General features: G+C 44.2%; 1 protein-coding gene across 1 annotated transcript; it reads left to right on the top strand.

Annotated features, from left to right (window-relative positions):
- The first annotated feature begins 12,998 nt into the window (after positions 1-12,998).
- LOC123104190 (heat shock 70 kDa protein, mitochondrial) lies at positions 12,999-16,378 on the top strand. The gene is made up of 5 exons (XM_044525955.1): positions 12,999-13,256; positions 13,427-13,503; positions 13,612-13,690; positions 14,223-14,789; positions 14,905-16,378. The coding sequence occupies exons 1-5, from the start codon at positions 13,182-13,184 to the stop codon at positions 16,159-16,161; spliced, it is 2,055 nt and encodes a 684-aa protein (XP_044381890.1). The 5' UTR covers positions 12,999-13,181; the 3' UTR covers positions 16,162-16,378.
- The last annotated feature ends 1,313 nt before the right edge of the window (positions 16,379-17,691 follow it).

Genomic DNA, 17,691 nt, shown 5'->3' with positions numbered 1-17,691 from the left:
TAACAAGGTTGATCAAGTCTTGTTAACAAACTCATTCCGATAATCATGAAACCGGAGAAATTTCGAATAACACTAAGTTACCTCAACGGGGATATGCACATCCCCAATAATAAGTATATCATATTTCTTTTTGACAGTAGGAAGAGGAAATTCAAAACCTCCAATTATAATAGATGGAATTTTTCCAATGGAGTTGATACTATGAACTTGAGGTTGTTTCCTCGGAAAGTGTATCTTATGTTCATTACCATTAACATGAAAAGTGACATTGCCTTTGTTGCAATCAATAACAGCCCTTGCAGTATTAAGAAAAGGTCTTCCAGGAATAATAGACATACTATCATCCTCGGGAATATCAAGAATAACAAAGTCCGTTAAAATAGTAACGTTTGCAACCACAACAGGCACATCCTCACAGATACCGACACGTATAGCAGTTGATTTATCAGCCATTTGCAAAGATATTTCAGTAGGTGTCAACTTATTCAAGTCAAGTCTACGATATAAAGAGAGAGGCATAACACTAACATCGGCTCCAAGATCACATAAAGCAGTTTTAATATAATTTCTTTTAATGGAGCAAGGTATAGTAGGTACTCCGGGGTCTCCAAGTTTCTTTGGTATTCCACCCTTAAAAGTATAATTAGCAAGCATGGTGGAAATTTCAGCTTCCGATATCTTTCTTTTATTAGTAATGATATCCTTCATATATTTAGCATAAGGATTTGTTTTGAGCACATCAGTTAATCGCATACGCAAAAAGATAGGCCTAATCATTTCAAAGCGCTCAAAATCCTTATCATCCTTTTTCTTGGATGGTTTCAGAGGAAAAGGCATGGGTTTCTGAACCCAAGGTTCCCTTTCTTTACCATGTTTCCTAGCAACAAAGTCTCTTTTATCATAACGTGATTCTTTGATTGTGGGTTATCAAGATCAACAGCAGGTTCAATTTCTACATCATTATCATTACTAGGTTGAGCATCATCATTAATATTTTTATTAGGTTCATGTTCATTACCAGATTGTGTTTCAGCATCAGACATAGATATATCGTTTGGATTATCAGGTGGTTCAGCAATAGGTTCACTAGAAGTTTGCACAGTTCTATCATTTTTCTTCTTCTTCTTTTTAGAAGAACTAGGAACATCAATATTATTTCTTTGAGAATCTTGCTCGATTCTCTTAGGGTGGCCTTCAGGATACAAAGGTTCCTGAGTCATTCTACCAGTTCTAGTAGCCACTCTAACAGCATAATCATTTTTCTTACTATTCATTTCATCAAGCACTTCTTTTTGAGCCTTAAGTACTTGCTCTACTTGAGTGGTAACCATAGAAGCATGTTTGCTAACAAGTTTAAGTTCACCTTTAATATCAGCCATATAATCACCCAAGCGTCTAATCATATAAGCATTTTCTTTTAATTGTCTACCAAAATAAGCATTGAAGTCATCTTGCTTAAACATAAAGTTATCAAACTCATCCAAGCACTGACTAGCAATTTTAGTAAGAGGGACTTCAGCTTTATCATATCTATAGAGAGAATTTACCTTTACTACCTGTGTCGGGATATCGGGATCAGGAGGTTCTTCAGTAAATAAAGAATTAAGATCATAAGTTTCTTCAACAGGCGGTGAATTAAGACCATGTATTTCTTCAATAGGAGGTAAATTCTTAACGTCTTCAGCTTTAATACCTTTTTCTTTCATAGATTTCTTTGCCTCTTGCATATCTTCATGACTAAGAAATAGAACACCTCTCTTCTTCGGAGTTGGTTTAGGAATAGGCTCAGTAATTGGAGCAGGAGTTGGCTCAGGAGCTGGCTCGGGAGGTGCCCAATTATTTTCATTTGTCAACATATTATTCAATAAGATTTCAGCTTCATCCAGTGTTTTTTCCCTGAAAAGAGAGTCAGCACAACTATCCAGGTAATCTCTAGAAGCATCAGTTAGTCCGTTATAAAAGATATCAAGTATTTCGGGTTTCTTAAGAGGATGATCAGGCAAAGCATTAAGTAGCTTGAGAAGCCTCCCCCAAGCTTGTGGGAGACTCTCTTCTTTAATTTGCACGGAGTTGTATATTTCCCTCAAAGCAGCTTGTTTCTTATGAGCAGGGAAATATTTAGCAGAGAAGTAATAAATCATATCCTGGGGACTACACACACAACCAGGATCAAGAGAATTAAACCATATCTTAGCATCACCCTTTAATGAGAACGGAAATATTTTGAGTATATAAAACTAACGCGATCTCTCATCGTTAGTAAACAGGGCAGCTATATCATTTAATTTAGTAAGATGTGCCACAACAGTTTCAGATTCATAGCCATAAAACGGATCAGATTCAACCAGAGTAATTATATCAGTATCAACAGAGAATTCATAATCCTTATCAGGAACACAAATAGGTGAAGTAGCAAAAGCAGGGTCGGGTTTCATTTTATCTCTAAGTGATTCTTTGTTCCATTTAACTAATAACCTCTTAAGCTCATATCTACCTTTGCAAGCTAAAATAGCGGCAGAAGATTCCATATCAAAAAGATAACCCTCAGGAATAACATGCATATTTTCATCATCACTATCATCATCGTATTCAGATTCAACAATTTCTTTTTCTCTAGTCCTAGCAATTTGTTCATCAAGAAATTCACTAAGGGGCACAGTAGTATCAGGCATAGAAGCAGTTTCATCATAAGTATCATGCATAGTAGAAGTGGCATCATCAATAACGTGCGACATATCAAAATGAATAGCAGAAGCAGGTGTAGGTGTCGCTAACTTACTCATAATAGAAGATGAATCAAGTGCACAGCTAGATGGCAGTTCCTTACCTCCCCTCGTAGTTGAGTGATAGATCTTGGTTTTTGGATCTCTCAAGTTTTTCATAGTGTCCAGCAGATATAAATCCCAAGTGACTCAAAGAATAGAGCTATGCTCCCCGGCAACGGCGCCAGAAATTAGTCTTGATAACCCACAAGTATAGGGGATCGCAACAACTTTCGAGGGTAGAGTATTCAACCCAAATTTATTGATTCGACACAAGGGGAGCCAAAGAATATTCTCAAGTATTAGCAACTGAGTTGTCAATTCAACCACACCTGGAAACTTAGTATCTGCAGCAAAGTGTTTAGTAGCAAAGTAATATGATAGTGGTGGTAGCGGCAACAAAAGTAAAGACATCAAAAGTAATGTTTTTGGTATTTTGTAGTGATTGTAACAGTAGCAGCGGGAAAGTAAATAAGCGAGAACCAGTATATGGAAAAATCGTAGGCACCGGGTCAGTGATGGATAATTATGCCGGATGCGGTTCATCATGTAACAGTCATAACATAGGGTGACACAGAACTAGGTCCAATTCATCAATGTAATGTAGGCATGTATTCTGTATATAGTCATACGTGCTTATGGAAAAGAACTTGCATGACATCTTTTGTCCTACCCTCCCGTGGCAGCGGGGTCCTATTGGAAACTAAGGGATATTAAGGCCTCCTTTTAATAGAGAACCGGAACAAAGCATTAGCACGTAGTGAATACATGAACTCCTCAAACTATGGTCATCACCGGGAGTGGTCCCGATTATTGTCACTTCGGGATTGCCGGATCATAACACATAGTAGGTGACTATAGACTTGCAAGATAGGATCAAGAACTCACATATATTCATGAAAACATAATAGGTTCAGATCTGAAATCATGGCACTCGGGCCCTAGTGACAAGCATTAAGCATAGCATAGTCATAGCAACATCAATCTTAGAACATAGTGGATACTAGGGATCAAACCCTAACAAAACTAACTCGATTACATGATAAATCTCATCCAACCCATCACCATCCAACAAGCCTACGATGGAATTACTCACGCACGACGGTGAGCATCATGAAATTGGTGATGGAGGATGGTTGATGATGACGACGGCGACGAATCCCCCTCTCCGGAGCCCCGAACGGACTCCAGATCAGCCCTCCCGAGAGGTTTTAGGGCTTGGCGGCGGCTCCGTATTGTAAAACGCGATGATTTCTTCTCTTTGATTTTTTTCTCTCCGAAAGCAAATATATAGAGTTGGAGTTGGCGTCGGAGGGTTTCCAGGGGGCCCACGAGGTAGGGGCGCGCCCTGGGGGGGGGGGCACCCTCATGAGAAGGGTGTGGGCCCCCTGGTCTTCATCTTTGGCGAGGATTTTTTATTGTTTTTTCTAAGATGTTCCGTGGATTTTCAGGTCATTCCAAGAATATTTGTTTTCTGCACATAAAACAACACCATGGCAATTCTGCTGAAAAACAGTGTCAGTCCGGGTTAGTTCCATTCAAATCATACAAGTTAGAGTCCAAAACAAGGGCAAAAGTGTTTGGAAAAGTAGATACCACGGAGACGTATCAAGGGCCCCCCAGGAGCCTCAAAGGTCATAGTGTCTCCGGTCAGCTTGTTGAATTTCAATCTCATTTGCATGTGACGATCTGTGTAAAAAAAGAAAAATGACACCATGCATTAATGCCAACACTAAAAACAATATAGTTGTTACAAGTTTCATAAAATTTCTTACCGCCGCATGACGAAAACTCGGCTGGAAGTAGATGCCGAACAGCTTGCTAGTTGCAAGGCTGCTGGCGCACCTTGACTTGCACAGTCGACATGGTGGTGGTGGTGGTTGCGCCATTTTCCTAAAGCAATATGAGCAAAGATGAATGATCCACTTCACATGAAACAAAAACAATAACATAAAGTTCTCAATGCATCGATCTTAATCGGAAAACAGAGTATTCAGGCTTAGTAACTAAAATTAACATACAAGATGATATGAGGTTAGCAACAGACATTACATACAACAAGAACTGCCATGCTACCGTTTTCAATCTTTGTTGTTTATCTTGTGCATATAAAAAAATTCAAAAAATAGTGTTATGCTATCTCAAAGGTCACAAAATGTGTTATGGCGTCTAACCTAAACTAAACAACAAGATATCTCAACACAAGCCAAACTGAATATATTCAGGTTTATATGTGATACTAACAATAGGATCTAGAGATGCTGGAATTAACCCAATCAAAAAACAGTGGTACAGCAACTTCAATATAGCATAAATAAACAACTAGTGTGAGGAACACAAAAACCACAACTAAAGCAGAGCATCTGTATGCTAGCTATAATCCCTAAAAACTTGGATCAGTCAACAAGCTAGCATTAGTACTAATTAAACAAGATCAATGGATCTAACAACCACATGTAGCAACTTAGCATGGGATGATCATCAAGCTCAACATGCAAACCAACATAGCAAACTAGCATCGACTAGTCATGAAGCTCAACATTGTACCATACTAGCATCGAAACCGACATGAAAAGCATGTGCATACAACTAGAACATCATCATTGCTGACAAAAAACCTAACATACTACCAAAACCTAGCATACTAGCATCTGATCTACCACATCCTATGTTCACTGATAAACTCTAATGCTAGTCACCGCACTCTCAACGTCTCTCTCGTCACCGCACTCCACGGCTGTTGCCGTCATGGCGGCCAGCAACAGAGCCGGCAACCCCTACGTGCAAGTCACCCCGACTAGCGCGTCCCCCTCCACGGCCCCATCATCGGAGTGGGGGCGACAGCGGAGGTTGGGGGCAGAAGGGGGAGTAGGGGTGGCGGCGGAGTTGCGGGGCAGTAGGGGGAGTGGGTAGGCAGACGGCGACAACGCGTGGGCAGCGACAGACCGGGGCGGCGAGAGGGGGGAGCATTATCTGCGGTGGCGGGAGGTGGCGCACAGTGGCGGCCTTGGGCGGAACCCTAACCGCAGCGGTGACGGGCGGAGGGGATCGATCAAAGTGAGGGGTGCGTCGGGAGGGAGGGCAAGGTTTTCTTTTAGTATAGTAGTAGCGCTGGGTACGGGAGGGCGCTACTGCTAAGCCCACTAGTTGTAGTGTTGGTGGACAGGGCATGCTACAGCTAAGTGGGTTTCCGTTCTGGCACTGCGGCCCATGTAACAGCAGCGCGGGCCTTGCTAACAAACGTTGGTGCTAAGCCGTACCAGTAGCGCACTTTTCGACCCGCGCTACTGCAAATTACCAGTAGCGTGGGTTCTGTGGCAAACGTTGCTGCTAAACTTCTATGTATAAGCATTTTCCTAGTAGTGGAAAATTTCAGTTCAGACATGATCAGAGACACAAAGAGAAACTTCGACACATTGGTACATCCTGAGCTTAGGGTATTTGAACCAATACAATTTAGCTACGTCTTGAGCTCAGGGTATTTGAACAAAACAACCAAAGAAATATCATCAATCATATAATCATATTAACACAATGTATATCTTACACCATATAATTAGTATCAACTAAAACATTTTTTGTCTCGACTGGATATAATTAGCAGCAGTACAGGAGGTGTTGGGGAACGTAGTAATTTCAAACATTTTCCTACGCACACGCAAGATCATGGTGATGCATAGCAACGAGAGGGGAGAGTATGTCTACGTACCCTCGTAGACAGAAAGCGGAAGCGTTTATCAACGCGGTTGATGTAGTCGTACACCTTCACGATCCGTCCCGATCAAGTACCGAACGTACGGCACCTCCGCATTCAGCACACGTTCAGCTCGATGACGTCCTCGCCTTCTTGATCCAGCAAGACGGGCAAAGTAGTAGATGAGTTCCGGCAGGATGACGGCGTGGTGACAGTGTTGGTGAAGAACAATCTCCGCAGGGCTTCGCCTAAGCACTATGGAAACTATGACGGAGGATAAACTAGAGGGGACGGGGTTGCCGGCACACGGCTTGGTGTTTCTTGATGTGTCTTGGGTGCTAGCCCTACCCCTCTATTTATATGTTGAGCCTTGGGGTTGAAACTTGGAGTAAAAGCCTCCACAAAGTTGATTTCACCCGAAAGGCAAGAGTCCTTCTCGGACTCCAGGCCAGATGCCAGGGTTCCCGGCGTCTGGACCCAGACACCAGGGACCCTGGCGTCTGGCCCCTGGACTCCGCAAAACTTCCTTTGCGCTTTCGAAAAACCTTGTGGGCTTTCCCCTTTGGCCCAAATAAAGTGTTCTCGTACCCAAACATTTCGGGAAACATCCGGAACCCCTTCCGGTGAATTCTGGAACCCTTACGGAGACCAAACACTATTATCCCATATATCAAACTTTATCTTCGCACCATTCTGGAGTTCCTCGTCATGTCCGTTATCTTATCCGGGACTCCAAACAACATTCGGTTACCAACATACATAACTCATAAATACTATATCGTCAACGAACGTTAAGCGTGCGGACCCTACGGGTTCGAGAACTATGTAGACATGACCGAGACACTTCTCTGGTCAATAACCAATAGCGGAACCTGGATGCCCATATTGGCTCCTACATATTCTACAAAGATTTTTATTGGTCGAACCGCATAACAACATACGTTGTTCCCTTTGTCATCCGTATGTTACTTGCCCGAGATTCGATCGTCGGTATCTCAATACCTAGTTCAATCTCGTTACTAGCAAGTCTCTTTACTCATTCCGTAATACATCATCCCGCAACTAACTCATTAGTTACAATGCTTGCAAGGCTTATAGTGATGTGTATTACCGAGTGGGCCCAGAGATACCTCTCCGACGATCGGAGTGACAAATCCTAATCTCGAAATACGCCAACTCAACAAGTACCTTCGGAGACACCTATAGAGCACCTTTATAATCACCCAATTACGTTGTGACGTTTGGTAGCACACAAAGTGTTCCTCCGGTAAACGGGAGTTGCATAATCTCATAGTCATAGGAACATGTATAAGTCATGAAGAAAGCAATAGCAACATACTAAACGATCAAGTGCTAAGCTAACGGAATGGGTCAAGTCAATCTCATCATTCTCCTAATGATGTGATCCCGTTAATCAAATGACAACTCATGTCTGTGGTTAGGAAACTTAACCATCTTTGATTAACGAGCTAGTCAAGTAGAGGCATACTAGTGACACTATGTTTGTCTATGTATTCACACATGTATTATGTTTCCGGTTAATACAATTCTAGCATGAATAATAAACATTTATCATGAAATAAGGAAATAAATAATAACTTTATTATTACCTCTAGGGCATATTTCCTTCAGGAGGTTCACCATTAACGGTACTTAGAGGCAGAGTACAGTCTGGTTCAACCTTTAGGTAATCTGGTTCAAGCTAGCTTCATAATGTTCTTGCTTAAATAATGAGAAACTATAAAAAGAATTTCCTTGCTTAGTTGTTTAACAAATTTTCATATTGCATTATATAGTCTGAGAGTGGAGAATGAAATAATGAATGCATGGAAGATAGTACTAGTAGACTAGACTAAATGACACATATAATCTGAGAGTGAAGAACCAATGTGGCCATCAATAAGAACCAGTCTCGGTGGTACCGCTAACAAACTACAACCAGAGGACTATTTGCTTCACTAAAAGTGCATAGAAATCAGACTTGTAACTTGTAGTCAAGAAACATAGAGGCAGACAAGTAGTCCCAATCTCCACTGTTGTTTGGAAACAACTGATGATAAAAATGAAAAGCAGCTCTAGAGCTTAAATCAAGAGCTATACTAGAGTTAAATCAAGACCTACGTCTTCAGATCTAAAACTTCTTAGACTATAGATGGACTTTTTGGGTGTTGATTGGTTTTAAGCTGCCAATGATTTGTTTTTCAAACTGTTGTACTAGAGGGCTATAAATTCATCATGTTAAAGGATAATTAAATTGTTCAAATCAAACTTAATGCAGAGTATTAAGCTTACCACCGAGGAAAAGGCCAGTATGGCGAAGGAGGTACGCCTGCATCGAGACGTCGATCGACGGCGTGTTGAGGAGGAGTCGGGCAGCAGTGGTGCGTTGTTGTCTCCTCCCAAATCCGCGAGGTCCCCCTCGAGAGGGCTCTAAACCGCATGGAAAGGAGGGCGTAGGAGGGGTCAGAGGGGGTTGGGCCCTCAAAACCCCGCGTACCAAATGGGCCCTCGAGGTTTTGCGAGGTTTCTGGGCCATGCGAGGAAATTCCCTTCAAAACCCTCTCGATCTTCTCCTACCAAATGAGGCCTAAGGGAGAAGGATCTCTCTAGACCATCAAGACCTCATCTCCTTTGAAGTGGGAAGAATCTTACCTTTGTACTACTTTTCCTTGATTGTTCATGTTATGCTTGTGGATCTCATTTATGCTATTCTAGTGGATGTGTGATTTGGGTTTTGTTTGAGTGATTCCTCTTATTGTTCTTGTTGATCTTCCCCTTTTCCCCCTCCAAGTGTGAAAATATCATCAATTAGGGTTCCACCCTACAACAAGATGTAATCAACACTAATAGCAACCCACAGGTTGATATCTGAGGTTTCGAGACAAAGATTGTATACAAGAGATGAATTAGGGTTTGAGATGAGATGGTGCTGGTGAAGATGTTGATGGAGATGAGCCCTCCCATGATGAGAGGAGCGTTGGTGATGACGATGGCTTCGATTTCCCCTCCGAGAGGGAAGTATCGTCGGTGGAATCGCTACGCCGGAGAGCAAAAGTGCTCCTGCCCGATCCAGGTTCCGCCTCGAGATGGTGGTGCTTCACCCCGAAAGTCTTCTTCTTATTTTTATTTTCTTGGGTAAATGGCCTCATATAGCAGAAGATAGGCATCAATGGACCTCTATGGGCCCCACAAAGCACATGGACGCGCCCCTGCCTTGTGGGCCCATCGAGGGTCTTCTCCGGTACTTCTTTCTTCTAGTATTTTTATATATTCCAAAATAATTCTCTGTAAATTTTATATATGTCCCGCGGACTCCCGTCCAAGTGCCGAACGGACGTCACCTCCGCGGTCAACACACGTACGGCTTGATGACGCCTTCACCTCCTCGATCCAGCAAGCGATGGTGAAGTAGTAGCTTGAGTCCTCTGGCAGCATGACGACATGGTGGCGGTGGTGGTGGCGGAATCTCAGCAGAGCTTCGCTAAGAGCTACGGAGAGGAAGAAGGCCACAAGAGAGAGGAGGGGCAGCGCCATGGCGTATGAGGGTGCGGCTGCCCTCTCTCTACCTCTCTATATATAGGGGGAAGGGGAGAGGGGGAGCAAGGGGATCCCATCTAGGGCCAGCGGCCACAAGAGGGAAACCCTAGATGGATTTTCCCCCTTAGGAGACTTGGCCCCCAAGCCAAAGGGATGGGAACCCTAGGGGGCGCCCCCACCTCCTTCGGCAACGTGGGATGGGGTGAGGGGGCGCACAACCCTTTAGTGGGCTGGTTTGCCCCCTCCCCTTGGCCCATGAGCCCCCCAACACTTGTCCCCCCCCCCCCCGAAACCCCTTTCGGTCATGCTGGTCATCACCCGGTACCCCCGAAACACTTCCGGACTCCAATACCCTTCATCCAATATATCAATATTCACCTCCGGACCATTCCAGAGTTCCTCATCACGTCCGGGATGTCATCCGGGACTCCGAACAACCTTCGGTAACCACCATAATGACTCAACTATACTTATATCATCACCAAACGTTAAGTGTGTAGACCATGCGAGTTCGAGAACTATGCAGACATGACCGAGACACCTCTACGGTCAATAACCAATAGCGGGACCTGGATGCCCATATTGGTTACCACATATTCTACGAAGATCTTATCGGTCGAACCTCGATGTCAAGGATTTAGCTAATCCCGTATGTAGTTCCCTTTGTCCATCGGTATGTTACTTGCCCGAGATTCGATCGTCGGTATCTCCATACCTAGTTCAATCTCGTTACCGGCAAGTCCCTTTACTCGTTCTGTAATGCTAGATCTCGTGGCTAACTCATTAGTCACATTGCCTGCAAGCTTCTTGTGATGTTTTATTACCGAGTGGGCCCTGAGATACCTATCCGTCATACGGAGTGGCAAATGCCAGTCTTGATCCATGCCAACTCAACAGACACCCTCGAAGACAGTGGTGAAGCCACATGTAAGCTGGGTAGTCAATTGACTACCCAGCTTTTTGATAAAATCAATGTATACATGTATACATCTTGCAAAAAATAAATAGAAATTCATATATCTGACTACACAACTTCAAATTGACTACATTGCATTAAACTTCTAGCACCGCCACTGCGTTACATTACGATGTTTGGTACACACAAGGTACTCCGCTGGTGTCAGTGAGTTGCATGATTTCATGGTCATAGGAACATATACTTGACATGCAGAAAACAATAGCAATGAACTTGATACGATCATATGCTACGTTCATAGTTTGGGTCTTGTCCATCACATCATTCTCCTAATGATGTGATCTCGTTATCAAATGACAACTCATGTCTATGGCTAGGAAACCATAACCATCTTTGATCAACGAGCTAGTCTAGTAGAGACTCACTAGGGACACGTTATTGTCTATGTATCCACATATGTATCTAAGTTTCCGATCAATACACTTCTAGTATGGATAATGAACGATTATCATGAACAGGGAAATATGATAATAACCAATTTAGTATTGCCTCTAAGGCATATTTCCAACATTGGGAGGAGGTTTTGTTTAGAGGATTTGGTGAATCCCTCCCTTTCACCCAATCCTCTCAAATCCCCCAAATCTCCAAACCCCTCACATACGCCTACTATTTGGTACACATGGATTCATACATAGGGTTTGCAAAATTACTATCCTATAAAAAAAGTAATTTTTACAACTTCAAAAGCTCATAGGGGAAATGCACTTGCAACAAAGGGCAACTAGATTACACAAAACAACAAACAAGCTCTCTTAAATGTACTATCAACGGTTCAACTGAAAATGGTACATGCGTACATGCCACGGTCCAAATGAAAAACATGACACATACCACGGTCCAAATGAAAAATACAAGATGTTTGGTTCGAAAGTCAATGGTTCATCACAAAATAAGCACATGTTTGATCGGGGTATGCTTCGCGACATGTTTGCGGGCTACACAGAGTAGAGGAGACTTGTTGCAGCAAAGATTGGTGGTACTTCTTTCTTCCAGTATTTTTTATATATTCCAAAATAATTCTCCGTAAATTTTCAGGTCATTTGAAGCTCTGGATAATAACTATCTTTGCTGTAGCTTTTCACGCTCAGAAATCCAGCTGCCGACAATCTCCCTCTTCAAGTGTATCTTGGATTTTAAGAGAGGAAGTACATTAAAATTGCATCATAAGGTGAAAATATTGTTCTAAAACATTAAAAAACAGTAGAAAAACATGAGCCAAAATGGACGTATCAGAGGCGTCCACCGTTGTTGGCACACGAATATGATCCTTTGTAGACTACATAGAGTTTTACACCTACAACAAAACTCGGTCACACACCGAAGAGTCCACCCACACCTGGCGCGGCTGCTCCATGACCCACCTAGCGATCCCACACTACATATAGAAGAAGCACGCAGCCATAAAATCTAGGCATCTATAGCCCGGTCCGAAGCTGAAGCCCGAAAGTCGGGCCAGACTCGGCCCAAAAGCTTGAATCTAGGCATCTATATAGCTATAATAAGACATTTATTATATGTAATATAATAAAACAATATTATTTAATGAGAAAAAAGTGTATTGTGGTATTATTCTGGCCGGGCATTTAAAGCTCGGCCCGAAAAAGGCACGGCCTAACAAATGCCCATGTTTACTTTGTCCATTTGAGGTAGTTGTAGTACATATTTAAGCCTTTTTTTACTATAAGAAAACTCATTGAGTCTAGAGAAACGGTGCGAAAATTAGTAGGCACGAACCCTTTGGTCACGCCATGCCGGACAGTGTTGTTGCATTATCGTCCAAGAAAGCAAAATCCCCATACTTCTCCATGCCGCATTTATTCCAGACCAGCTTTGCATTTGACTTTTTGCCACGTCGAGAAAGATGTAAAGAAAACAAATTCCTTCCGCAAAAAGAAACGTTCTCCGCCACCCAAACGACCGAACCCCGAACGAACGGACGGGGGCGAGGCCGCTCGAGCCGTCTGGAATCTTCCGGCCCGCCACCCCGGGCCCACCGCCAGCCACACACCCATCAGGAAAAAGAATGACGGGAATGCCCTCGCCCCCCATTTCTTTCCCCTTCCCCAAGCCGGTGCGGCGGGCCGCCAGGGGTTTAAGAGCAGAGGCCGCCTCCCGCTAGGGTTTTTCGGATCTCACCTCTGCCCCTTTTCTCCGTCCCCCGACTCGCCGCCGCCGCCGCCGGGAGCCGACGACCCAAGCTCGAGCGCCAGCCATGGCCATCGGATCTCTCCTCGCCTCGCGGCTGGCCAGGTCCGGCCACGCCCTCGCCACGCGCGCCATCGCTCAGGTGCCACCCCCCTCCCCCCCTCTCCCCATCTCCATGTGCTTGCATTTTCTCTTGTTCAGCGGCCGGGCGCTGGTCTCTTCTTGGATCGGCGCGCGGATTTAAGGGTTCATTATTCGTGCTGTGATGTTGATCTGATGCGTCTTTGTGCTCCGCTGGTGTGATCTGACCAGGCTCCCAGGACACATCAGCATCATCACGCGACGTCTCCCCTGCTCTCCAGGCTCGGAGCCGTGGCCCGCGCTTTCAGGTAATCCTCGATGTTGGATGTGTAGATCGTCTACTGTGTGCTGTTTGTATCTGTCCTGCTTCTTGCTTGTTCGGTACTGAGATGGATGTATATTCTGTGCCTGTGCAGCTCAAGGCCCGCTGCCGCCGATGTCATCGGGATCGATTTGGGCACGACTAACTCATGTGTCTCCGTCATGGAAGGAAAGGTGTGATCTTGTTCTCTAATCACTGACTATGAAATTTGCCATATTCTCTGTATTATTAGACAGTTTAACAGCACTAGCATCTCTTGAATTTGTAAGGCAATAGCTGTATCCAGATGCACCTAGTACTATATCTTGAAATGCTGTAAAGTTTCAGTTTGATGACTATACTTCCAATTGGTATTGAATCATTGACAGTACTAGTAAAATGTTGTTAAGTTGCAGTTTGATTTTCTCCCTCCGTCACGGTTTAGAAGGCGCGCTTGGAAATTCTCTGGGACCTAGGTGGTTATCTATTGGTTGTGAGATGGGCTAAAAAATAGCTTTCACACTACGCATGCATATAGAAATAGTATATAGGAGTACTAATTAGCTACTAGAAATAAATGCAATGCGCCCTAAACCTTGTCTATTGTGGAAACACACGCAAATTTAACTGTGCCTTCTAAACTGTGACGGAGGAAGTATATACATGCTTTTAATTGGTTGTGAACTGGTGACACTATTAGTAAGACTGATCAATTTGTTTGTACAGACACCACGGGTGATTGAGAATGCTGAAGGTGCGAGGACAACACCCTCCATTGTTGCCACAAACAGCAAAGGCGAGATCTTGATCGGCATCACTGCCAGTCGACAGGCAGTGACAAATGCCGAGAACACAGTTCGTGGGTCCAAGCGCCTGATTGGTAGAGCTTTTGATGACCCCCAAACACAGAAGGAAATGAATATGGTGCCTTACAAGATTGTCAGGGGAACAAATGGTGATGCCTGGGTGGAGATGGCTGGGAAGTCATACTCCCCAAGCCAGATTGGTGCCTTTGTTCTTACCAAGATGAAGGAAACTGCAGAGGCTTACCTTGGCAAGTCGGTCTCCAAGGCTGTTATTACAGTCCCAGCTTATTTCAATGATGCTCAGCGTCAGGCCACCAAGGATGCTGGTAGGATTGCTGGGTTGGAGGTGATGAGGATTATCAATGAGCCCACTGCCGCAGCTCTGTCGTATGGAATGAACAACAAGGAGGGCCTGATTGCTGTATTTGACTTGGGTGGTGGCACATTTGATGTATCAATCCTTGAGATTTCTAATGGTGTTTTTGAGGTAAACACCTTTCTTCAGATGACTCCACTACATATCCTAAATAGTTTTTTAAAGCGTGTGTTCTGATCATAGTACCGGTATCTTGTTCTGATCATAATGCTTGTATCTTGTTCAGGTCAAGGCAACCAATGGAGATACTTTCCTTGGCGGTGAGGACTTCGATGCTACATTGCTCAACTACCTGGTTAGTGAATATAAGAACTCTGACAACATTGATCTGAGCAAGGACAAGTTGGCCCTGCAAAGGCTCAGGGAAGCTGCTGAGAAGGCGAAGGTTGAGCTTTCCTCGACTCCACAGACTGAAATCAATCTCCCCTTCATCACAGCAGATGCCTCTGGTGCGAAGCATTTCAACATTACCTTGACCAGATCAAAGTTTGAGTCTCTTGTGGGCAACCTCATTGAGAGAACTCGCATCCCATGCACAAACTGCCTCAAGGATGCTGGTGTTTCTGCAAAGGAGATTGATGAGGTTCTACTGGTTGGTGGTATGACAAGGGTGCCAAAGGTCCAGGATATTGTTTCCCAGATATTCGGCAAGTCCCCAAGCAAGGGTGTCAATCCTGATGAGGCTGTTGCCATGGGAGCTGCCATTCAGGGTGGTATCTTGAGGGGTGATGTGAAGGAGCTCTTGCTGCTGGATGTCACGCCCCTTTCCCTTGGTATTGAGACTCTTGGAGGCATCTTCACAAGGCTAATCAACAGGAACACAACAATTCCAACCAAGAAGAGCCAGACCTTCTCCACTGCTGCAGATAACCAGACGCAGGTTGGAATCAAGGTGCTTCAGGGTGAGAGGGAGATGGCTACAGATAACAAGCTTCTTGGTGAATTCCAGCTTGAAGGCATTCCACCAGCCCCAAGGGGTATGCCACAGATTGAGGTCACTTTTGACATTGATGCCAATGGAATTGTCAAGGTGTCAGCAAAGGACAAGTCCACCGGCAAAGAGCAAGATATCACCATCAAATCGTCAGGTGGCTTGTCTGACAGTGACATCGAGAAGATGGTCAAGGAGGCCGAGCTGAATTCTCAGCGGGATCAGGAAAGGAAGTCGTTGATTGACCTCAGGAACTCTGCAGATACCACCATCTACAGCATCGAGAAGAGCGTCAGCGAGTACAAAGACAAGGTCCCTGCTGAAGTTGTCACGGAGATCCAGTCTGCTGTCTCTGATCTGAGAGCAGCAATGGCTGGCGATGATTTGGACGCCATCAAGCAGAAGCTGGAGGCGGCGAACAAGGCAGTCTCAAAGATTGGACAGCACATGCAGGGTGGTGGCGGGGCTGCCGGTGGTGACAGCGGCAGCAGTGGTGGTGGCGACCAGACTCCAGAAGCTGAATACCAGGACCCCAAGGAGGCCAAGATGTAGATTTGTTCTGCATCAGGTTTCTTCTACTTTTTTGTGTACCCAGTTTAGGAAGTTAATATCTTTATCCTACCTCCGTCTGTTTAGGTTTTTCTAAGAGGGCTATGACGATACCTGTAACATTTTGGCAATTGTTCGAATTGCGGATAAATTGTGAGAGGAGCAAACTCATAACCTATATCGGTTAATATATTTGGCCATTTGCCACATTGTCTTGCTACGTACCTTGTGTTTTTTGCAAGTTCCTGATGTCTGGTCTTGTTTATTTATTTATTAAGCTGCTTTTGTTTTTATTCCTTCACTATAAGCTCCTGATAATGTAGTTTGTTTAACATGTCTTATTCTTAATTAATTTATTAGTATTACTTAAGAGTTGTAATCTGGTGTCCAATGCAAAGTGAAATCCAATATAATCTGGATGAGCATTGGCACTGCTGCCTGCATAGTCTCAGTTGCACCTTGAGCTAGTCATACTGTCGTTTTGACTTGTAAGTTGTATTCTTGTGCTCAGGTCAGCTTATGATGATTCCGTTCGCTGAACCAACTTTTGCTACTACCATGTTGTCTGGGTAATCAACTTCCGTCGCTATATCTACAGATTATCTGAAATAAATTTCAGCAGTTCAGCAACAGGGGTCATAGCACGAGAAGTTCTTTGCGTTTTATGATGTCTGAAAGCAATCAACGCGCAAACAATTGTTTTAGCATCAACCTGAACCTAAGAGTGAGAAAATCAAAATTGACAAAATAGAAATTGTTGATAAGGCTTGGCACGAAGATGGGGACATTAGGGGGAAGTTGTAAGTGATCGTTGTGGGATAGATGATTCATTTCATTGCAGAACGCTTACAACCTGAAAGGGAGCAACATTCGTGCAACAGTCTATAGATTACATCAAAATGGAAACATACACTTCTGCATAACATGTTAATTACTCGAATAGTGTATGTTTACCCATTTTCATGAACTTCTTTGAGTATAGTGTCGAACCATTCGCTGACTTTATTTTTGTGGCATTTTTTACCAGCTCCCTATTCTCCGAGAGTGAACGCGGATGCATCATGAGTGTCAGACAGTCGGTACCAGTCCTGAAGGTGACTTTTTCAGCGGAGGACTCTCGACATAGACCTCAACCAAACTGAGCCACAGAAACAGCTCCTTGACCTTGACCCCGGTGACCTTCTTGATCTTGCCCTTCTTGACGAAAGCGGTCACCTCGGGGGCATAGGAGACCGTCTGCTTGATCTTCTTGAAGGTGTGCTCGTTCTTCTTCTTCTGAAGCATCCACATGAAGCTGCTCTCGCGGTTGTACCCGACCTCCTCCATGTCGCTCATTGGAAATAGGCCTTTTGGGAGGCCAAGCTCTTCGAGGAGCTCGACGGACCTCTTCTTGCAGACGTCGTCCCCCTTGACAACCTTGGCGCCAGAGCGGTGGCTCTCGACCAGCTGGGACGCCATTTGAGCAATGTCTTGTCCGGGAATGGTTTGCTTCGGAAGTGGGGCTTTTGGTTTGCTGGATTGGCAGATGACAGA

Source organism: Triticum aestivum, chromosome 5A, assembly GCF_018294505.1.
Source record: "Triticum aestivum cultivar Chinese Spring chromosome 5A, IWGSC CS RefSeq v2.1, whole genome shotgun sequence".
Classification (NCBI taxonomy): domain Eukaryota; kingdom Viridiplantae; phylum Streptophyta; class Magnoliopsida; order Poales; family Poaceae; genus Triticum; species Triticum aestivum.
This window is presented reverse-complemented; position numbering and strand designations above follow the sequence as displayed.

Coding starts and splice junctions, on each gene's coding strand:
- LOC123104190 (XM_044525955.1), top strand. CDS start 13,182: ATGGCCATCGGATCTCTCCTCGCCTCGCGGCTGGCCAGGTCCGGCCAC. Junction 13,691..14,222: donor TCTCCGTCATGGAAGGAAAG/GTGTGATCTTGT, acceptor TTGTTTGTACAG/ACACCACGGGTGATTGAGAA. Junction 14,790..14,904: donor TTTCTAATGGTGTTTTTGAG/GTAAACACCTTT, acceptor TATCTTGTTCAG/GTCAAGGCAACCAATGGAGA.